The 24,020-nt window shown below is 33.2% G+C and overlaps 1 protein-coding gene across 5 annotated transcripts; it reads right to left on the bottom strand.

Moving 5' to 3' along the window:
- Nucleotides 1-836: 836 nt before the first annotated feature.
- Nucleotides 837-23,903, bottom strand: AZI2 (5-azacytidine induced 2). 5 transcript variants are annotated; one of them, XM_039836698.1, is made up of 9 exons: nucleotides 23,682-23,819; nucleotides 18,705-18,779; nucleotides 17,014-17,234; nucleotides 15,506-15,631; nucleotides 14,638-14,737; nucleotides 13,428-13,576; nucleotides 10,265-10,323; nucleotides 5,285-5,403; nucleotides 837-2,931 (listed from the first exon to the last, which is right to left on the bottom strand). In XM_039836698.1, the coding sequence occupies exons 3-9, from the start codon at nucleotides 17,227-17,229 to the stop codon at nucleotides 2,519-2,521; spliced, it is 1,182 nt and encodes a 393-aa protein (XP_039692632.1). In that variant the 5' UTR covers nucleotides 17,230-17,234; nucleotides 18,705-18,779; nucleotides 23,682-23,819; the 3' UTR covers nucleotides 837-2,518. The 5 variants fall into 5 exon arrangements, with proteins under 5 accessions (XP_039692632.1, XP_039692634.1, XP_039692631.1 ...); XM_039836700.1 differs by lacking the exon at nucleotides 23,682-23,819 and adding an exon at nucleotides 23,318-23,541; XM_039836697.1 differs by lacking the exon at nucleotides 18,705-18,779 and having other exon boundaries at nucleotides 23,682-23,903.
- Nucleotides 23,904-24,020: the final 117 nt, after the last annotated feature.

Raw genomic sequence — 24,020 nt, 5'->3', positions numbered from 1 at the left:
AGTTGTTGTCTTGCTTGCTCATTTGTGCCTCTGCTGATATTATTTTGTTAAGTAACAACCCAAAGATTTTCTACCTTGTAAGATCTATCTTCTCCAAGTAGCCTTTCTGGATAAGATCATTACTTTATTTTCACATAATTCAGTCCTTTAATTCTCTAAGTCTGAATTTCCCTCTATTTTGATTTTCTAATGTTTCACATAGGTATGTCCCTGTTCTACTTATGAATTAGGTTCCATTTTGGTAGGACCTGTTTCCTTTGAGAGATGTAAATTTTATTTTAGCTAATAGAGGATCAAGAGGAAGGAATAGGTGGCCTTTTTGTTGTTAGCTATGTTCTCTTCATTTTTTTGAGTTACTGTGCTGAATTGGATTATCATAAAAATCTAAAGATTAAAGGAAGTTTCAAGAGAAGCCCTTTGAAGCAAGTATATAAGCTACAGAGATGGGCCATTCTCTCATTTCTCTTTGAATCTAACCAGAACAGAGATGATCACAAACTGTACATTTAAAAAAATTACAGCTGGGTAAAAACAAATTTTGGTTAATATCTTTTTTAGAGCCTTACACATCATTTAATTAGTACTTTAAATCACGAAGACTATCAACCACTGACTTTGGAGCATATCTGTTTGATAGCTACCTTATGGTTTAGATGGAAAAGCATTTTCTCCGCTCAAAAAAGGTGGTTTAACAAGACAAATGCCAGTGCTCGCTTCGGCAGCACATATACTAAAAGAAAAGACAAATATATGTCATATGAATCAAATTAGCAACTAACAATTAGGACCTGACCTTGGAATATATAGGCAAGGACAAAATTTCACATCCACTTCAATTTCAAACAAAAATAATTTAATTAAACGATTTCTTGGCATTGTTCAAAACATTCATCAAGACATTATCCCACACAACTTATTTTCTTTACAAAGTAAAATTTCAAATCTTGGTTTTAAAAGGCAAACCATTAAGCTACGTTAGAGATTAGACATAATATACTCTGCAGCCACATGAGAAATAGTTTCTACTGCTTTGATATTACACAGGTAGTTGCTTCTCTCAGCTGAAGCCTGGAGTCTTGTGTTTGTTTTATGCATATTGTGTTTCTGTTACTTGGCAGGAGATTCTGCTCCCCTGAGTCTGCCATGTTCATTGGTCAGAATAAATTCCAGCATCTGACACCAATTCCATTAATCACAGACAAGCTTGAATAAGTGAGTAAGATAATAGAAAGACAAAAATATCTGGTGAACGAAGAACATTGTTTATGTATGTATGCTATTCAGTTAATATAGAAGAGATTTGAGATATTCCTTTGAGTTCAAGGTATTTGAAACTGTCTATCAAAAAGGATAAAGTCCTCTTCCATGAAACACTATCTCAGGCAAAACATGTAAGAATTAATACATTACTAATTATTTTTAATACTGCAACCTTGGAGAATTTAGGTAAGTTTCCATGTGACACTATCCTTGTTATTTACTTGTTTACAAATGAAAGGCTACTTAGAATCAAAGAGTTTGGGGACATTTCATGATTGTACTATATCAATACAGCACAGAATTTGGTTTCTAGAATTAAAATTCCCAATTAAACTAATTAGAAATCACTCTGAGTAAAATGTTGTATTTCAAAACAAAGTTTAACAATTTATAAGCTGCTCTATATAACAAGGTGTAGACTCTTTGAAGAAAATGACTTTTATACAGTTTCACACACATTTAGATTTTCATTATGGACCACTGAAGGGACAGATTAGACTGAAACCGTTATGATGCTCTTTCTACTTCTACTTGGATGATGTAAGATTTTAATAGTTTATTCATACACCATGTAGATTTTCAACTATTTCATCACTTTTCCATTAGGACTTGAGGGATGTAACACGACAAAGTTGGCGTCAATGATCAGGTTACTTCAAGTCTTAAAATTCAAATTGCAATTCTAAGTTTTATCAACACTGTGATTAAAAAAATGATTTTAAATCTTAAACTTTGAAACAATGGCGTAGAGAGATGGAATAACCTACATACTATTATTCCACTATTTTTCATATCTTTATGCATTAAAAGGTCAATAGAAATATAACCTATTCACACTGCATTTGCTCCTTTATGTAACTTAAGGTAACTTATACGATTTTTCTCTGATATTAATGGCCTCTATTTTTAATAACTATTTAGACATTTCACACATTTTGTAAAACCATGTGTAAAAACTTTCAATACCATTCTTTATGTGAGGCAGAAATTTACCATGATTATCAAAGGTAGAATTGTCTTTTTCAAACACCTTAAGTTTATTTATTTATTAGTAGCATATATCTGATTCTTAGCCAGACTATGAAGCTCGAGGGTTGCTCTCATATTGGAAAAATCAACTACATAATGTGGTACAGTATGTGCAAACGTGTATACTGAAGAACTCTGCAAAAGTTTAATTAAAACACTTTAAATAATTTCTCAAGAGAACAGTAGGAGATACAGCAACCTCATGACCAGATCATGAATCTCTTCGGAATTAATTCTTATAAAGGCAGTTTTGATTATGTTGATCCAAGTAATGCAGTGGTGGCAGGTTAGGTAAAAGCAAAGTTTTATTTTTAGTTTCCCCAAATGCTGTGTCATTCGATTTAGGAGGGCTTGGGAATACCCAAGAATTATCTTCCAGAGAATTTCTGCCAAAAGAGTTGTGTTCCTGAAAGTTTGTACCATCATGAGGAATGGGTTGCTTGTTATCTGTCCATGATTGGAGAATTGCTTTCTCTGATAAAGCCTTTATATCTCCCGGCAAAGGGGAAGACGTGCTATGACAAAGAGTTTTGCCATCTGGTGACAGAGGGGGATGTCTTTTGTACGCTGCAGTAAAGTTTGTCAAGTGCAGTTTTGTGCTGTCTTTCTCAAGGTCTTCCATGCATCCTACTGGGGTGCAGGCTAAAAAGAAAGCACAGGCCAAATGTCAGTTGTCATGGCATTTATGATCATACAATATATTTAGAACTGGAAATAACATTTCCAAGTTAATGTGATCATTGGATCACTGTGATTTGAAAAACAGATAACAAATCATGAGTTCTAATCCTGGATTAGCTATTTATTGACATTGTGACTTTAAGTAAGTCACTTCACTGCTCCAGGTCACTTCTCTCATCTGCAAAATGGACAGAGCATAGTAATCCTGTCCCTCCTGTATCATCGAGCTATTAAAGATGAAGAAGTTAATATTTTTAAAAGCTGGAGACCAATAAAGTTAAAATACAAATAAAGATCCTGTTCTTGGCTCTTAACATGGCTAGAGAAGGCTTGCAGCCTATTTAATTCAGTAGAGACTAAGAAAGCTGTTCTTAAGTTTTGGTAATTTTTTTGTTAAATGTAATATTCCTTTACTTTTCAAATCTTTTTTTCCATAGGTGATCCAAAAGTAATTTTTTTCAGAAATAATTATATTATGAATAAATGAGACCCAAATAATATATATTCAAAGGCTTTATGGATAAAACAGTTTAAAAGCTAGAAAATAATCCTGTTTCTTACAGAATACATATAATGGTAAATATAAATTCTGCTATGGTCACAGTGTAGGTGAAGTAAAAAAAATAGCAAAAAAAAAAAAAAAATGTCTGTAGTACACATGTAATGGCTTAGAAAACAAACTGCTCTAAGCTATTATTTAGCCACAGCCAACACAGTGGTTGTATGATCTTTCCTTCACCCTTTAATTCAGCCAGGGCAGAAAAGATAAATTTATTTAAGTCCATGAAAGATGCCAACTGTAACAAGGCTTGAGTCTATGTAGGTTTAGAAGAAATAAATTGAACCACATTATAAAATAAGCCTTTTTTCTTGGGCGGAGGTATAAGAGTTTGAAAGAATTGGAAGTAACAGTGCTCAGCTTCTGGACAAGGGTAATATGTAGGCCCGGAAGAGGTGATCTAGTCTCATCTCTGTCCACTCCTCAAAGCAATGAGTTTTTTTTTTAAGTGAGGAATGGGGGCCTCAAGCCTGTCACTGTCATAGGGAATATTCTAGAAAACTTATGGTTCAAAGCACTAAAAGACTTAGCACTTACCAGCTCAGAAGGGACATAAAAATGAGCCAATATTAAATGTGGAAGGAGCATTTCTCCTTTATTATTATTTGGAAGTGATATTTATTATATAAACAAAGAGCCACACTGAAAACTCACTGCAAAATTACTCTGTAAGTCCTTTTTAGAAGTCTTATTTCTACCATCAACTTAAGAGTTGCCTTATAGGTAACCCTGGCCAATGGAAAACTCAAGGACAAAATGAACCATAAATTAAGTTAGGGCCTGCCAAAGCACCACATTATTTTGCCTGATTCATAAATAACTAACTCTCTAGAAACTGAAAGGAATTCTGAATTTAGTTTTCCTTCTCATTATGCAACATTTTCCCCCATTGGTGTACACTCCTGAGAACTATTTATAAAATACAGTTCTCTTGAACCCTTTTGAGGGACAATCTGAGGTGCAAACAATTTTAAATTGGATGGTGATTATTTTTTAATAAAAAGTCACATCTCATTACTTTAAAAAAGGAAATTTTAGGGCTTTCAAATTTATATTACACAACTTTTTAGAACTACAACTATTATCTAACAAAAGGAAAAATGCACTGATTTTTCTTTGAGGTATAAAAATAGCTTTGGCAAAGTAACCACCACTAGTTAACACAAAACTCAAAAAGTTTAGTGAGCCACACAGTTAAATATGAAAGGCAAAACAATGAAAATTTTTGTTTGGTTGAAAAGGATAAGAAGAGAGCACCTAGTATCTTTTCTAAACAATGTAGCCTTTATGAAAAGAAAAATTAAGTTTACAAAAAATGAAAACCACCAAATAATGAATCAAAGCGACTTTTTTCAAAACGATTTAAAGAGCTAGGTCTTTGGTGTATTCTGTAATGAAAAATAGCTTTTGGTGTCTTTTTTTTTTTTTTTAAATATATGAAGTAGTTGTGGTAAAAGGTCAACTAGAGCAAACTTAACACCTCAGCCTTATACACATAAGCAACACTTGGCTGAGAAAAAAGCCACAAGGGGAAAAGAATACAGTACTGAAGAAAAAACACATCAGCAACACCTTTATGTGTGAAGTTGACCAGTATGAGACCGAAGCCAAAGCAGAGAATGGGTAGGCTGTGAACATACTATATATACTTTGGCTTATCAAACTCATTTGATGAGATTTTGATAAGATATGATAGCTAGTTGCTCTTCAAGCAGTTTAGCTGGAATTAGTGGTTTCCGGCAAACATTGACTTGCCTTTCTTGATTGCAGTTGGGGTTTTCAGTTTTCTTAGTAGTTCAGCTTGTACTTGAGTCACCAGATGTAAATTAGACATTTCTCTCTTCAGTTCCCAGTATGCATTTTGCATATTGTCACTGAAATACAAGATTTTATTTAAAAAAAGTTAATGGTTTTTATTCTCTTTATTGTCAGAGAACAAAACTGTCTGCATTTCTGCTCAAATTAGTTTTGAGAAAACATAAATTAAAACATCCTCATTAAATAATTTAAAGATATTTAATAAAGGCATTGTAACAGGTGAAAAGATCTCATTCATAACAACACTGACCTAATTTCTAGCAATTAACTGAACTATACTAAACAGAAGAGTATTATAAAAACAAGTCTAACCAATGAGAGTTTCTTATAGTTCTGATGTCAGAACGGAGATTTAATTATAGTCTACAGTGCAGTGATGTTGATTCATTTAATAGTAAGGAGTATGTTCTTCATTTGCACATCTGATCAAGACCAAAGTGATATTCATTCATGTATGGGTTTTAAATTTGTATTTACTATGTGATTATTCTGTTTTGATGTTGTGAATTGAAATGCTGTATCAATGGCTGAATGTATACCCAAGCCCCATTAAAATAAAATTTAGGTTTCATGTATTCCATTCTTTTATGTTTGACTGGGCTGTCTCATATTGTTGGTTCTAAACCAATGTGACATGACAGCATAAGACATGAAGAGCCAGATGATTTCCTGGTAAGTGAAAAGAAGCTAGAGAGAGAAGATTATATAAAACAGAAATAAAACTTCACAAATGCCTTTCATTTTTATGATTAAAGACTTGTTTTAGTCTGTATTTTACCTCAGTTATTTTAAGTCTATATTTTACCTCAGTTATTTGAGAAATTGTTATTTTAAACCTAATTTTTATAAGTTTCATCTTCCATTAAACATTCTTCTATGGATACTCATGATTTTCTTTCTTTTTAGGTTCTTAACTGACAACTAAATAAATGGAAATCTTCAACATATATTCTTTCTTGTACTAGAGTACATAAAATTTTTACTTTAAGAAACAAGTGATCTCATAATGTTCACATGACCGTTATTGCCTTTTAAAAGATATTAGTGTAATTTTAGTAATAATGAAATCAAATTAAACAAACATGTCACTTCCCACTTCAATTTTTGTCTAGCCATAAACAAAAACCTTTAAGAAAAAATCCTTTAAGGATAACACTCTTGATATCTAAATCTAATATCCTATTCTAATTAGGGAAGCAACAGATATATTAAAAAACAATTATTTTGACTTGTGTTAGGTTACATACATTTTTCTCAAAATTTCCCATTCTACTCAGACTATAATTCTTCCAATAAAGGCAGCAGAGTAAACTTTATATTGCTTCAAGAAAAATCTACTTGTTCTAGTCTGTTATAAACATCACTTGTTAACCAGTAGTCTATTAAAAATCACAGGGCTCTTTGCAGGTTTTTGATAGGTGTGAAATAATTCACAAAAATTAGTTAACCACCTCTACTTCACCAGTAAACATCTGAGATGTGTGCTACAATGAATGTTTCACATAGTAGCCTGTCTTAAGTGTGAAGAGAGTTGTTGGTTCCTTGGTACAATTCTGGGCACTCAGTATGCTTTCCAGAGAGTTATTCACTTTTACACAGCAGTAAGTATAAACACTGTTTATGTACCAATTCATGCAGTCAGTCATGATATGAATAATACAGCTTAAAAATAATTCAGCAGTAAGTATAAACACTGTTTATGTACCAATTCATGCAGTCAGTCATGATTTGAGTAATACAGCTTAAAAATAATTTTATTATTGGCATGAGATGGTAAATCAGTATCTGACTTGGAGAAAAGAAAAGCAAATACTTAAGACTATCTAGATACTGGAATATCAAATACATTTAATCATTCAAAATAGCTAAGCATGTAAAATAAAAAATTATAGAGGTGTCAAAAGCAGTGTCTAATACACATTTCCCAATTCAGTTTAATGAAGACTGCTTATAAATCAGGTTAAACTAAAAACTAGGCCACCAAGTTTAACATACATTTAGTCTTTTTCTTTTGCAGTTATGTCACCTGAATTGAAAACTACAGATATAAAAATCTAAAATTATTACTAAGTATAAGCTCTCCCTCTTGTGGATAACAAAGTAATGGCAGTCACTTTACACTTCACAATATTAAAGTGCTATGGTCTTCAAAGTGTGTTAAAAATTTATTTTTAATTCTATATATTTAAATAAAATGTTTAAATCATTACTTGAGACTGGAAAAGGCAAGCTGTCATCCACAAATCTTTAAAAGAGCTCTAACTAACCTTTACTTCTCTAGTATATTTGAGATTGTATAAATTGTACCCCACCCCTTCCCAGCTGGGGGTGTGAACATAGTTAAGTTTTGCTTTAAAATGTCATACAAGCAAAATGCTAGTAATATAGATGGTTGTCTATATAACTTATAAAATTTAGTCTTTCTGAATCTTAAATGTAATGAAAACTGTTTATCTACACCTCAAGAAGGGGGTAGATGTTCTACTTACAAAGTAAAACTGTAAAACCTCAGTTTTCTTGACACTACAGATATTCAACTTATACTGAAATGAATATTCCTTGTATAAGAAAATTCTACTTGAGTTTTTTACTTTAGCCATACATATTTTTCTTTAGCTTTTGAAATTTTACTGAGTTATTATATCCCCAGAAGAACTATAATAAAATTATGGGATAGTCTTAGCCAAGAGCTAGAGACTTAGAAATGTCTATTTTTGACAACTGCGATTCCCCGAAACAAGTGTCTTTCATACATTTTTGACTCTAAGATACAGAAAGCAATCACTTTACACTGCAACCCAATAAAAACAAGTTACGAGAAACCACACCCCTTATTATACGTACATTATATTCTGGTATGTTCTATAGTTATGTCTCATTTTATTGTGCTTTGCTTTATTGCACTTCACAGAAACTGGTTTTTACAAATTGAATGTAAGCCCCTCCCTCAACCAGCAAAAAGATTACAACTCGCAGAAGGCTGAGATGATGTTTAGCATTTTTTAGCAATAGTTTTTAAATTAAGGTATGTATACTGTTTTTTTTTTTTAGATGACTGCTATTGTACACTTATTACAGTATGGTGTAAACATAACTTTTATATGCATTGGGAAACCAAACAATTTGTGTGACTTGCTTTATTGTGATATCTACTTTATTGCAGTGGTCTGGACCAACCCTGCAATATCTCCAATGTATGCCTGTATTGTTTTATTCTTTACTTTTAAAATGCCTGTCTTGCATTTTAACTCACAAAATTTCATGAACACTAAGGGAACATAGCTCAGTTTAAAAAACACTAACCTAATCCATATTTTCTGAACCGAGGATTTACATTTTAGGAAGTTCTATAATGTAAGTTTACCGTATACCTAGATCAAGTTTAAGTACGGAGGGCAACAATCTAAAACTAACACTAGAACAGTACACTGGCAGGACTTTGGCCAAATTTCTGATACTAGGGCTGCTATTGTTACATGATGCAGCATACAATGAGTACCAGATAAAAGGCCACCAGTAATTAAAAGGTTTATTCTGTGTTAGGGAAGCAATACACTACCTCAATTGCCTGGCAATATAAAGGAAGAAATAGAAAAAAGGAGTGTTTCAAAAAGGAATTTTCCAAGTAACTGAAAAACAATCCTTAAAAAATCTAAACTTCTAATGGTTTTATAGAAACATTCCAATGAACTTTTCCCCTTCTATAGTAAATTTATCATCTGGTCTGCTAAAAGTGGATGAGGTAACTTACAACGATTAATAAAATATAGAACAATAAACGAGAAATAGGTATAAATGATAAGGCAAAAGTAAAACAAGATAATATGCAGTTAATAACAAAAAATGCATGTTTACCAAGGTAAGCTACAAATCTGGTTTTTAGTTTTCTAGTTGTTAACTAGAAGAGGGAAACCTAATCAGTTTTGTAATCAAAATTGCTTACATAAGATAAATGCGAAACAATATGCAAAGAAACACAAGTGTAATTGAGTACTAGGGAGCGAGATAGCTTTGACAAAGAAGATAACTTTGAAAAATAATTTACATGGACAATGTACTAGACACATTGTTTAAAAAAAAGGGGGGGGTGGGGACTTCCTTACTGTAAATTTAGTAGAAAACAAGGCATAATTGAAGTACTGTTAGAATAGCAGAGCTGAGTAGTTGCAACATAGACTGTATGGCCCAGAAAGCCTAGAATACTTACTGCTGTCCTGTTACAGAAAAAGTCTGCCTATCCCTGGATCTAATGGAGTGCATGGTATTCAAATTGTTTTCCCTAATTGGTCATTTCTCCCAAAGGCATGAATTCACATTATTTGCTTTATTTTAGGTCAGTAAACTTTGGAAACCAAATGATTAATAGTGAAGTCAAATCAGTATTCTTCACTGGGTAGAAGTATCCATAAAGAGAGGGGATGCTAACATAGCAGAAACAAAAATTAGCAGGTAATTTAAAACACAGTACTTAAGGTTACTTAAGTGAACTGACAGCAATGCCAAGAAAAAGTTCTCTTAAAATTCATTCATGTTATACCAAAGACTAAGGCTGTCCAAGTTTATCCTTAAAACAAAATGATATTACTATATATGGAAATGCATAATTCTTCATGTACAGAATCAGGATTTATCACAGAATACTTTCACACAGCTAACTCTCTAAAATCCAATCTAAAATATTAACGAATGTTAAAAAATTGTTTTAAGGTATCACGATATGCACCTTTCTGCTACTCCAGTTCAAGCCTATTGTTAAACAATAGTTAAATGTTTTTTATATGTTGTGATCAGAGATCACATGCCAGACAGTATCCATTTGTTTTTAAGATTAAATCAACAGATATCTAGGTGGTCCCTAGCCAAAGTGGCCTATGAAAGAAGAATATATTATTTTTGAATGCTGAAGAATGTTCATACCTTGAAATGCTTAGTCTTTGGAAATCTCTGCTCTGCAGACTGTCTTCCTGAGATAGATCCTGTCATTTGTTTAAAAAAAAAGTTTAAAAATTATAATTGTTACATTTTATTTATTCTCAGTACTTCGTTATTACCAGAGATATGCTTTGGATATATAGAATACATCTATAACTGTACAGCATAAAACTAGGTTTTATATTCAATTTTAATGAATTACCTCCAAACCTATATTTCTAAATCACTGCCAATTATTTAAAGTCATTAATGTTTTAGTTTAAAAAATAAAATTGCTCTCATGTAAAAGAACTTGAAGTCTTACAAAATATATTTCTGAAGACATGAATCCGAAGTCTGTATTCAAAAAAGGGTAACAAATAACAAATTAATATTTATTCAAGATAGAACTGAATGAATTCCATGAGAAAATGGAAATTTTATTGGTATTCCACTTTTTGGTATTATTACAAAAAAGTACCCAATTTAACAGGTTGCTGCTTAAAAAGATCAGCATAAATTTCCTCCTTCAACATAGATAAGAAAATGATTTGGCAAGGGCTTCATAAAGTGCCTTATATACTTTTAAGTTTTAGTAGTATAGGTTATAAATGACAAACTATAGAAGATATTAAAATAAAAGGTAGACTTAATATGTTTAAGAACTCTAACACACTTGTTTGCAATGCACTCTTATTTAAGGGTGCAGATACTCAGTTGGCAGAAGTAGCCAGCCAGTATAAACTAAGAGAATGAAATTTAATTTTACAATTTCTTATTTACATATTTAATATGTTTTAAAGTGGACATTAAAAAGCTGCATAAGGACTTCGTAAGTACTCTGAACTTCGGAGAATAAATTATTAAAATGTTTTCTGTTATAGGTTTTAAAGCATTTTTGGATCTCTGTTCAGAAAATACTAGCTAAATTCTGTAACAAGCTGCATCTTAGGGAGCCCCACAGAGAGGAGAAACAGAAGTGGCCCACAAGTCAAGGGACCACTAACAAAGCACATGGCCATAGACATTTTTCTTTCTTGTTCTTCATAAGAAATGAAGCCATCAGATCAAGGTCACTTTTAGTTTCTTGGTATCACTGATTACAAATATATATGTAAATTAGTGTATATTTAAACATATGTACAATGGAAATGGTCCTCACTTTTTAAAGCCAATGATGTATTTTTAAAAATCTGACAGTTTGGGTTAGGAAAGTATTTTTCCAGCTACCACCTAATAATTCAGAAAATCTAATGTAAACCAGCATTAAGCACAAAAGAATTATCTCTAACATTCAAAGACCCAGTTCTGGGCCCAGTATCAGTTTGCTATGTTCTAAAGGAAGTAACGGATCTGTTTCCTAACAGGTGCCATATGATATGGTTGTTTCCCATAAACGGGCCCATTGCTACAAAATCTTAGAAAACAGTGCTCAAGTTAAACAGATTCCTATACGATAAGTCTTCTCAGAACCTTCAGTACACTACAGTACATTGTGAATCGGCTATTATCAAGTATCTTAGACACCTATACCAACTCCATTTTACTGATCCAATGTTTCCTATACTTCTTTGGTAGTGGTGTCTGTTTTTCTCAAAGGATCAACTATTCTGGATATAAAGGGCTAGAATATTGGGGGATACAGAAAGTGAAGGGCCCGTAGTGGAACTGACTCTGGAACTCACTAATCAACTGAGTTCAATAAGTACTTTAAAAAACTAAAATAAACACTATTATGATCCATGTAGGATGCTATTTCACTTCAGAAGTTGTTAACATGTTTCATAGAGAGTATCATAAAAATATTTGTGAATATGGCTACAGCAGATATATACAAGATCATCAATGTGAACATAAACTGCTCTGCTTGGCCTGCTCTTTGGTTTCTCTGCTGACACTGACACGGATCAGCACCTTTGAAACAGATTTAAACGTACACATTCACAACATCAACATTTCAACTTGGAAGCCTTGATGATTTACGCATTTCGCTTTCTTTTCCTGGTTCATTTCCTTATATTGTGAGCATTTTTTACTCTAATTGGTCTCCGCACCCCCCATTCCTATGAAGGTGGGAACCATGAAGTAAACTTTTTAAATATACCCCCCCACATCTTACCTTCAACTCTAAGATTTTTAGTCTGATTCAATTTCATCAACAGTTTTGAAAAGTGATTTCTAAGTTTCTTTTACCTTCAAAAGTCTGTTTTTATGATTAAAAATGAATTAAACTAAAAGCAAATTTATCCCCTAGCACCATCTAGTGGAAAACAGTAATAAGAACTGAACTATAACTCTCCTCTCACACACATGCACGCATGCACACATGCTCTACTTTTCTGGGTAACCCTAAAGTTTTTTGAAAAGCATTCATGTATTGAATGTAGTAGACACTATGCTAACTGCTTTATGTTATCTAATCTAACTTTCATGAAAAAATAGGTATTTAATGTCTACTTTATAAAAAAGTAGTTAATAAGCAATACCATAATTATGAGCCAAGTTATTATTCCATGGTACTGCTTCCTACTCTATAAGGAAGTGACCATTATGTATAAAAGCTGTCAAATTATTTCAAGTAAACTGACAATTTATGATTCAGAGCTTCAAGGTGCAAATCTTTACTTGCAAGCACATCTTTTTTTAAAAAGCCTCTTAAGGAATATTGGCAACTGGGCTGAGGATAAAAAGAAATGGTAGAGAAGCAGGGGAGTGTGAGAGTAATGCACCAAATGCAAAGTATTAGACTTCTGAAAATTAATGGACTCTGTAAAGTCTTTTTTAAGAATTATAAAAATCAAGTTCTCTCTTGTGGTGTCTAAATTAGTCAAATTATTAAGGTAAATGAAATTTAAAACCTGAGTTCTCTTTAAACTTTACAGAGAAAAAGTGACCTAAAGAAAATGAAGGGAAGGGAGTTTGAAAGAACAGCTTTAATAAATTAGTAAATAAGCTTTTTGAAAATTAGTTCTAAATAAAAATATTATATAATTCTAGGATTATGCTAAAAGTATACAGTATTTCAAATTTCAACAAAAATAGGGAAGTTAAAGTGAATTTTTCAGAGAAAGTAACTAACTAGCTACAATATGTGAACTCTATAATAGCTATAAATCATACATATAAAACACAGAATACTAAATTTCTCAATTTAATAATTCTGCAATACCGTTTGTTTGGCTTTTTGGAGCTCTACTTTGAGATCGTTACACTCTTTCCTCATCAGTTCCAGTTCTTGTTCCAAACCATGGATCTTCAGGTCACAGCTCAACTTTTCTACCTCCCAGTTTGATGAAGGTGGATTTAAATTCCTTATCACTACAAAAAAGATGGACATTAAAATTGTTATTTCTGCCTTCTATATTGGTTGCAATTCCAAAAAGGTTACGCTAGTAAAATGCAGATAATAGAAAAACTAATATAAAACATTCATGGTCAATAGTTTTTTAAAATATTGTAATTAGTTTCAAAGATCTATGCTAATGAGAATAAGAAATCTAGCAGTCTTGTTTTGGAATGTTATCAATCACTACATCCCTGGTTTTCTGTTTAGGTTAAAGTATAAACTGGTCAGTCTGGAACTTTAAATGATACAATACTAATCAAGCATATGGTAAAATTGTAGACAGATCAATAATCTATGTAAGTCAAGGTTAAGACAGTGATTAAAAACTAAATGAAGTGAGTCAAGTGAGGCTCACACAGCTAATCTATCTAGTCCCTTCAGAGTGTAAAGTTTGACCATCAAGCCTACAACATATCAAAACAATTTTATGCATAAACATTCCACTGTAGACACTCAGGATACTGACTTATCCTTGACTTAGTTCCCTATTCTCTACCTAGCAAAAGCCCCAACCAGCTACTATAAGAGATCTTATCTCAATCTCCTATCAAAAAGTCTCTCAGAGGCCTACTTTTCAGCTTGTCTCATCAGAATGTTTATGTCAACAGGCTAATAATCATATTCTCCCAGACAAAACTTTTCACTCTAGCAAATCATCTGCACATTTTAATAACCTTCAGAAATTAAAAAAAAAAGTTAATTGTAATTATTCTATGACAATGTGTCTAACAGGAGGCAAAAGTTCAATAGGAAGGAAAAGCCAAGACAGCAGTAGGCAAGAGGTTTTGACCAGGGTGGGGTTCTACTCCTTTCTATGTCATCACAAACTAGTGCTGAATAAAAACCACTTTTTTCTAGGAAAAGTGCAATTTATATTTAAGGAAAAGTTAAAAGGAGTTGATACTTTGTGAAAGCAGAATACAGATATTAATAGAAGCCTAAAAGTTAAAAAATAAGTTAAAGCTTAAGCATACAGATATAGAAAATTGATCATGGATGTAACACATGAATTTATAACTAGTAAGTGGCATACCTTGCTGAGTTTCCACCTCTGTCCTTAGCTGGAGGAGTTCTACTTCTTTAGACTGTAGTTGTTCATTCAATACTTTCAAAGATTCAGAGTTGTCTTTATTCTAGTTACGTAAAGAAAATGCCAAATTACATTCAATAAAATGTATAGGTTGGCATTATAAATTATTTTCAGGCAAATGTTGAAAAAACTGATTCTAGCTTCTAAAAGCAAGGTGAGAGAATGAACTGTTTTTCACTAATCTCTCTTTTTTCATTTTTTAAATTAGAACATATTATTCACTTTTTTTTTTTTTTTTTTTTTGAAACACAGTGACAAATTCTACCTATCATGATTTTTCAGAACAAGTTAGTGGTGGTGGATGTATTTAAGTACCAAACATCATTATATACTAAGTATTTATTTTGTACAGAAATAATTTGCAAAGTATCACTATTAAAAATTTCTATTTTTGCCTTGAGCATATAAATTTTCAATTTTTTACTGTAAATATTTCTATTTCTAATTTTAACTTTGAATGAGAAAGCTCATTTGCAATATACAGATTATCATTCTTTTATTATTACTTTTTCAATTATAGTTGACATTCAATATTATTTTATATTAGTTTCAGGTACATAGCATAGTGGTTAGACATTTATGTAATTTCAGAAGTGATCCCCTGATAAGTCTAGCACCCATCTGGCACCGTACATAATTACAATATCATTGACTATACTCCATGTTTTATTTTACATGCCCATGACTATTCTTTAACTGCCAATTTGTATTTCTTAATCCCTTCACTTTTTTTCACCCGGCTCCTCAATCCTCCTCCCATCTGGCAACCATCAGTTTGCTCTCTGTAGATATTCTTTTCAAACCAACTTACCATTTTATCCAATTTGTTCTTCAAATTATCTCTGTCAATGCAAACCTCTCGATATGCATGATAGGCCTTATTTACTTGTTCTCGTCCCACCGAACTTGTTTCTTCATCTAATCGAGCTCCTAAAAGCTAATGGTGTAAAATCAGAAGAGAAAGCTTAAGAGGGTATTCTACATTAAAAAATAAGTCAGTCTTCTGATGGCTCCACATCTTAATCATTATAATACAGAGATAAAGCCTGTGCTATAATTAACTGAACATTTCATTTCCACACAATCTTGATTAAGACAGCAAAACAGTACAGAATATTTTTAAAAGTCTTCTATTTTATGCTTTTACTTGATCACTATTTTAAACTTTGTAGTATCTGTTTTATAACATATTAATTCATTATACTAAAACTAGTACATCAATTCTTTTATAGTGTTTAGGTGTTTTCCAAGCCAGTAGTATTTAATTTCCATTATCAGAAAAAGTATGAAGTTAAGGTGTACTTGACTTTTAAGGAATAGATGGGTTAATTCATTAAGGTCTATATTATTCCAGAATAGGAATTAATAGGAATGTTGGTAACAAAGTACAGAAATATTTCCCATTAATATACCAAATCACATTTTTCTTCTGAAATTTAAAATACACACAGCTACGAGCTCCAAAATATTACCTTTCTCAAGATAAATACAAAGAAATTATGATTTATTTTTATAACTGACTCCCCTTTTATTCTCCCAAATGAATTAAACTCTACCAAGCTCCATCCTCAAGTTTTCATAACAAGATAATTCATTTCCTTGGCTGCTAAGAATCCATTTCCTCCCCGCCCCCATAGAAGCTGCTGTTTGTAAAATATGAATATGCTGATCTGATCTGAAGAAACAAACTAAGTTAAAACTTTAAAACTCAAAAATAAATAGATGAGTGAGGACGATTTTCTCAATATACAAAGCCACGTAGATGTGATGATTATAAATGAATCAACTACCTTATATATTCTACAACATTTAAGAATGTCAGATTTGTTCATGAAAAAGATAGAGGATATTATATATCAGTTAAAAAGCATTATTCTATTATATGTGTTCTAAAGCAAAAGAGAATGCTGAGGTAAAGAATATGTAAGTCCTGGTGAAGACATTAATAAACACATTAGAACATATTCCAGGAGCTTCTATCTTCTTGACACTTAATATCCTTTGTTGGCATAACTTTTGCACAGATTTTAAAATCCTGAAAAAATACATAAAGTTATGAAGGTAAGGCAATCTAAAAAAAGAGGTAAGAAAAATATTTGGCATATGCTCCAAGTTGCTAAACCTATTCTACAAATATTCGTCCAGCACATAATATGTAAAACACAGTACGATGGTATAATGCCCACAGTTTTGAGACTGGCAGTAGGTTATCCTTGGAAATAGAGTACAACCATGGAAGACAGGATAAAAAAATATTTAAATTTTCAAATATTCTGAATTATTTTTTAAGTTATAAAACATAATGAAGGTAACAATTACCTTTTCTTCCAAAAATCTTACTCTTTTCTTTAAGAAAGAGTTCTCTTTCTCTGAATCCTTAAGCCGCTTTTTAATGTCTTCATATGCAGTGACAAGGGCAAAATGTGAAGCAACAGATTCATCTCCTGAATATATTGAGACTGGAGTCACTGTATCTCTCCTATGGGCTTTTTCATGATTCAGAATGCAGATATCATCTTCTACCAGTGTATCCATGACAGCTATTTAAAAGAATACAAATATTAAATACAAATGTCTCGTTGAATAAGTGAACAAAAAAAAAAACATATTTAGGATAATGTGAATATAGAGTCAATGTTTAAAAACTGCTACTTCTTTTAGAGATAGTATAGTATATAGTATATGGTTAAGAGCATAAACTCTAGAACCAGACTATATCACAGTTTGATCCAAGCTCTACTACTTAGTGTCTGTGTGACTTTGGACAAGGTGCTTATCCTCTCTGCCTAAGTTTCTTTATTTATAAAATATAAGAAATAATAGCAACTACTTCATAGTGTTCTTAAGAATATTAAATGAGTTGATGTCTATAAAGCATTTAAAACTATAATCTAAGCTACTACTAAGTTTTATAAAAAGTTGTGAAATGCCATTTTCAATCAAAAGCTAAAAAAATTTTAAACTCTTTATACCCATGTATTTATTCCTCATTAACATTTCCACTCTTAGATATAAGTAGCAAGTTTTATAGCTTCCCAAATTATAAAATTTCAAAAAACTACTTTAAGTATAATTCATTACAACATATTATTATAGATGTTTTAATGCATACTCCACTATATTCTTTCATACCAGTAACTGATTATATTTGTTGTACATTCACAATAGAAGACAAAACAATTAACATTTGAGTGTCCGCTATGTCCCAGTACGATGTACTACATTCTCTTAACATCATCTTATTTAAATTCATCCACACAATTCTATGAAGTAGGCATCAACTACATTTGATTGGAAGGGACAGGAAGGGTAAAGTAACTTGCCCAAGTAAAAGCTTATAGAACGTTAGCTCTGTGAGGGCAGAAGTTATATCTGTTTTGCTTATCACTGTGTGAAAGATGCTCAATAAATACTGGTTATTGAATGAAGAATAGATAGAGTAGGATTCAAATTAAACTCTGAGTCCAAAACCTAAGAGAAGCCAGTTCCTTCATTAGTTAGTGAACAGTATACTTGCTCTGTACATCTACTTTTGAACAGATTTACAGCTGATTACAGTACGGAATCCATGTTTCATTATGCCTGCTTTTCTCCACAACTTCTGATCTCCCTCCCTGTATCAATCACTGCCTGTAAAATTTGTTTGCTTTATATTTCAGATAACATGAAAACTATGGAAAGGTATTGTGTTTTTCTGGGTCTTGTTTTCTATCACTGTTTTTTGCTTTCCTGATTTTATAACTGAAAGCTTCCAATTGCTTTCAACTAAAGTCAGAGTTTGGAGTGTCTAGCGATTTGTTTATATTTAGGATTATAGGAAAGGCAGGCAAAAATAAATGTGTATACTACCAAGTCAGAGAAGGTAGAACTGTCATTCAGTCAATCTTCACCAACACTGATTTAAAAATTTCTAATCATAATCATATAGGACAACTACTCTTAAGCTAGAATCTTTCTCAGTTTATCAATGAAGTCCAAAAAAAAAAACAAGAAAGGACTAGGCTACCTACAATATCTCCCAAAAGTGGCAGATCCTCATAACCATAATTAATTCCTGCTGCTTCCGGTTCAAGTTGCACTTTCTCCTAATGATGGAAAAAAAAGTTTAAGTGTTCTTACTCTAAAGTTTACTCTTTCCTCTGCATTCAATGCTATTGCAAAATAACAGCAAACATCATTCCAATCATGCTGCTGCTAGCTGAACTACTCATATTTTCCTTTCTAAAAGTAAAATATGTATTATCCCCATATTGCAAACTGCAAGTAGTATAGGTATCTCCATATAAGACACACACGCACGTAATATCTTAAAAGCAGAATAAGTAAAATAAGAGTACATAGCTACCTTACTAGGATGCAGTCTACTTTACGGACAGGTAAAATTGTGCCCATCTTAGACATCTGATTTATAATCTCTTAATATACAATCAAATGGGTAGAATTTGTTCAACTGAATTTTTTTTTCCCTAAAGACAGCTGAAAAACAGGAAATAAGCATAAACTGCTCTACACAGTCAAAACAAATGCCCCACAATTTGTGCACTTTAAGCTAATACATTTGAAACAATGCAGAATGCTATGGAGATTAAGGGAGGGATAGAAAGAGTGGTTTTCGAAGAAGGTACCACAAAAGATCAAATGACTTTTAACGCTGTACTCTTTAGATGAAGGAGGTTATTTTCATTGAACTTACTGTACTTAAACCTTAACAGTTTGCTAACTTCCAACAGAAGGAACAAGTTCAAAGTCCTGAAAGACTGTGGGGAGAAAGGCAATGGCAAGAGGTAAAATTGGAAAAACAGAATGGAGACAAACTGAGGTGGTCCTTTAAGACAGGGAGACGACTACAGAATTTGGTCTTTATCCTGTGGAATTTCAGTCAGGCTATGACATGATTCAAAAAATGTGAAGAATACTTATAAAACATTTCTAAAATATATTCATAACCATATGAGTTACTTAGTATTGTGCTAAGTGTTTAAGAAATGTTATCCCATTTAATTTTCGTGACTAACCTATGAGGTAGAAAATCTTATTACATCCATTTCACAGATAACTGGGACCTGGAAAGGTTATGAAGCTTAGCCAAGACCAGATAATTAGTAAGTACTACAAGCACGTGGATTTCTGAACCTGACTATTAGTATTTTTCCCTCTCCAATGAAACTTTTACGCACTTAAATTAATGGTTTTTAAATACCTTAGATGGAAGAGGATATACTGATGTAACCATGTCACATTTTATATAGTATGATAACTAGTCAATTTTAGGACAAAATGAATGGTCAGCTTGGCTTATAGTTATATATATTGCCTATTTTTTATAAATCACATAAAGTTGCATATGATGGTCTCTATAAGAAAACATTTGTATAAAGTAATCTTTCAATTTTTATACCATTATTCTATATATATTTATTCTACATACTATAAACATGACTTGGAATGCGCTGGAAAACAGCATGAAAATTGCTTAGCTGTCCTAAAAATTAAAGGATATGAATCAACAGCAAGATGAAGAGATACACAGGGTGAAATCCTGAAAAAAGGAGCTTCTGTTCTCCTGGATTTGGGGGCTGGCACAGTGGCACATGGATGTGTTCTGGTTTACCAACCAGTAAGCTCTCTGAACCCTCTCCTGTTTGGGTTTTTATGGAGGCTTCATTACATATACATAAGATTAAATCATTGACAACTGATTCACCCTCCAGCCCCTCTTGACTACACCCAGATCTGTGAGACTGAAAGTTCTAAACCTCTAATCACATGGGTGGTTCCTCTGGGAACCAGCCACCATTCTTGCTTGGGTGCTGTCCAAAAGTTACCTCATTAACATAAACCCAGTCCTGGTATAAAGGGGCTTGTTATAAATAACAAAACACCCATTTCACTTTTACATCTCTGAAGTGATTTCAGGAACTGCAAAGAGACCAAATATGACAAAAGATTCTGCCATAGCTCTTATACCTCAGGAAATTCCAAGGGTTTTGGGAGCTTTGAGCCAAGGAACCATGGATGAAAACCAAATAGGAACCATAGATTTTAACCAAATATATATAAGAAATACATTTTGGTTATTTCTTATAAATCATAATATTACAGTGATAATGTAGAAAGAAGGGCACAATTTGCCAGATAAGTTGGGTAGAAAAGAGAACAGTAGCTCCTGAGGCTAGGAAAGAGACATAAAGAAAAACAAAGATTCAAACATTAATCACAATTCTACTTAAATTTCAGTCTTCACTACAATCAGCATTGAGAGGATCCTCAGTTGAGATATGTTATATATGCTGGGGTGTGATACACTAGAAAACACAGAAATACCCTATGACATTGGACTAGTCATTTTTTAATGAATAAATATGACTTTTATCATATTTCATCATCATATCTACCATTTATCGATCACATACCATATGCCCGGCACTAGTGCTTCCACATTTATTTTTCTACATCTTAATATGTAATATTATCCTAATTTATAAACAAAGACTTAGAAAAATTAAGTACCTTACTTACGGCTACATAAGTAATCAGTGACAAATCGGAGATGTGAAACCAGATAAACTGTCTACAAATCTGTGTTCCTAATATAATATTCTGAAAAGCAACATAACATGGATTCCGATTTTCCCCAAAAGAATCCTGATAAGGCAGAGCTCAGTGGTAGAAAGAACCTTGGTCCAAGATTCAGAAACCCAGATTTAAGTGTATAATCTGACAATTTATCATTGATTAGTTTACCTCTCCAGATCTAAATTTTCCTAGCTTTAAAATGACAGAGTTGGACTACATCACTCAGATGCTGCCTTCCTAAATTGTAAAGCAAAATTTTAATCTGAATACAGAATGGCAACCTAGAGATAGAAGAGAATTCACATTTTGCCAGGAAGTGAATAAAAGGTAGATAGTGTATACATTACCTAAAGTTCATACCAAACTTGGCTGGAAAACTTGACTAGAAACCACCACAGATAAAACTGAGGCTCAAAGGGATGAGGTAAATTTCCCTATCCACTGCACTGGCAGTAAGTGATAGTCTAAATCAAGACCTATTTGGTATGCTCTTTCCTCTTTTACACTGCCTCTTGAACTGACTTAGAATTTGTCACCTTTCTACCTCTGAAAAGCCAGAATGTCCCTGTACCCACTTCATACAGTCAAGATACTAAGGAGCAAGAACTAAGTTTTATGGAGGCAAACAAACCAACGTTACTGCTCTCTCCATATTTTTAATGAAATAATTATAGCCTAACTATAAAAGGATCATCAAGTGCCTTCAAGATATTGTCACTCTATGTACCTCAACAGTCAAATGTCCTAAAATTCATTGAGTGCCCCAAAATGTACTTAGCATCAAATACATAGTATGAAGAACTTCATTTTCATTTGTATAATTCTGAGTTATCATGAAGCATTAGTCCAGAAATCAGTTTGTATGGCCAGGGAATCATAAGTCTTTCAGGGTTACTACAGGTATGAAGAACAGTCTACTTCCTTTCATTCCTTCATAAATAAATACATTTCAATGCAACTGAGCACTTATATACATTTACTAGGATTAACAATAATTATTCCCTAAGAGTGACAACACAGCTATACTTTAATCTGGAATATTAGTACCACAAAGAAGGAAAAAAGTTACATTGGCTCTTGTTATTTCATGGATTATGAAAAACTTCATAACATTTTATTTAACAATTGTGATGACATTATGTGTTGGTAATTAATATTTACTGTGTGTTTATGTCAGGCAATATACTTTGGCTTTTAGAGCAATTATCTCATTTGTTCTTTATAACAATTCATTAAATCTACATTAAGACCTCTGAGGTGGGAAGAATTTCCTCATATTGCCGGGAAAGCAACTAAGACAGGCAAACACTAGAAAGCAGGGGAGTCAGGAATGAAAATCAGCTAGTTGACTCCAGAAGCAGTTGCCTCTTAGAAACTATGCTTTGGTAGCTTGGAGAGTAAGCCTTACAACCATTTTAGAAATAGGGAAAATGAAGAGATTTAATCTCTTATCCTGTGTCAAGTGAATAAAGAGAAGTCAGCACTCAGTTAATGTTCTGACTTAACCCAGTGCATTTCCCATTGCACTACAATGTCTTTAATATTAAAGTGTTTTAAATATTAAAAACATTTTGTATACAACTTCCTATCTTACGAACAATATTGCATTAAAATTTTGTAATAACCCTGTGAAGGATGCACGATTCTTAATTTACAAATGATGTAGTTAGTGATCACAACAGGTTGGGAAATTAGATATGGCGCGTTTAGAAACTAATTTAAATTAGACCACGAGGCCTTGTCAATCCAATTTAAAATTAAAACAATAAAGAGAAAGCGTCTTCTATGTTTAAGAGGCAAGGGTCAATTTCAATCTTAATATGTCGCTGTCTTTTATCATCTTAGCATATTTCCAACGCCATATCCTGGGGCAATTTATGTTTTCATTGGTATCACAGTTTTCATGAGTATTTTATCTTACTTGCGAGTATTTGAGTTCCCTGTTTGTAAGGACGGGGTCTTAGCCTACCTTACATGTAGTTGTCACTCAACAGAAGATCGAAAACCATACTAAATATACAGGTTAGACTGGAGAAACGACGAATACCTTACTGTACAGAGGGTTTAGGTCCACTGCTCGGTTACACCAGGCAGTACCGTCTTAGCCACATTTTCCTCCCGTTTCAGATATAAATGCAGTCTCAATGAATGAAATAAAACTGAAGGCGCACTAGTAAATCAGAATACAGACAGAAAGGAATAAACAGAGCGAAAGAGCAAGAAGGGCCTGGAACAGCTAGGGTGCGAGGAGGATAGGCATAAGGGCTGCGCAGGGATGGGCCGCTCCCTAGTCAAAGGAGGGGGCCCTGGTTTGTGAGAGAAAATGACGTGTCTCTTCGGAACAGCAACAGCAGCGGCGGTTGGTCCTGGCACTGCCCGCGCCCCTAACCCGGCCAAAACGAGTCACTCACCCCGAAGACAGGCTACGTAGGGCCGCCGAGTTTCGATTTCCCAGTGTTTGGAAACGAACCGAAAACAAACCGGGTCGCCAGGGGTCACCACGGGCTTCCGGTTTCCTCGAAGACACCGCCGCTTCCCCAGCGAAGGCAGCCGCTCCGGGTACACCGCGGAAGGATTCCCATTTCTTTTGACTCGGCTGCGCCAGGATTGGCGCGGCCCTGCCCGTTCGCTGGAACTCCGGAGGTTCTGGAAGGAGTGGCAAGCCGAGACAGGAGAGGCCGAGCTGGAGGCCGAGCTGGAGCCCGGAGAAGGCCCGTTACCCAGCAACACGCGCGCGAGACCCAGGCCTG

The sequence above is a fragment of the Pteropus medius genome, unplaced genomic scaffold (assembly GCF_902729225.1).
Source record: "Pteropus medius unplaced genomic scaffold, Ma_sr-lr_union100, whole genome shotgun sequence".
Taxonomy (NCBI): Eukaryota; Metazoa; Chordata; class Mammalia; order Chiroptera; family Pteropodidae; genus Pteropus; species Pteropus medius.
The sequence above is the reverse complement of the archived record's forward strand: the minus strand, read 5'-3'. Positions and strand labels throughout refer to the sequence as shown.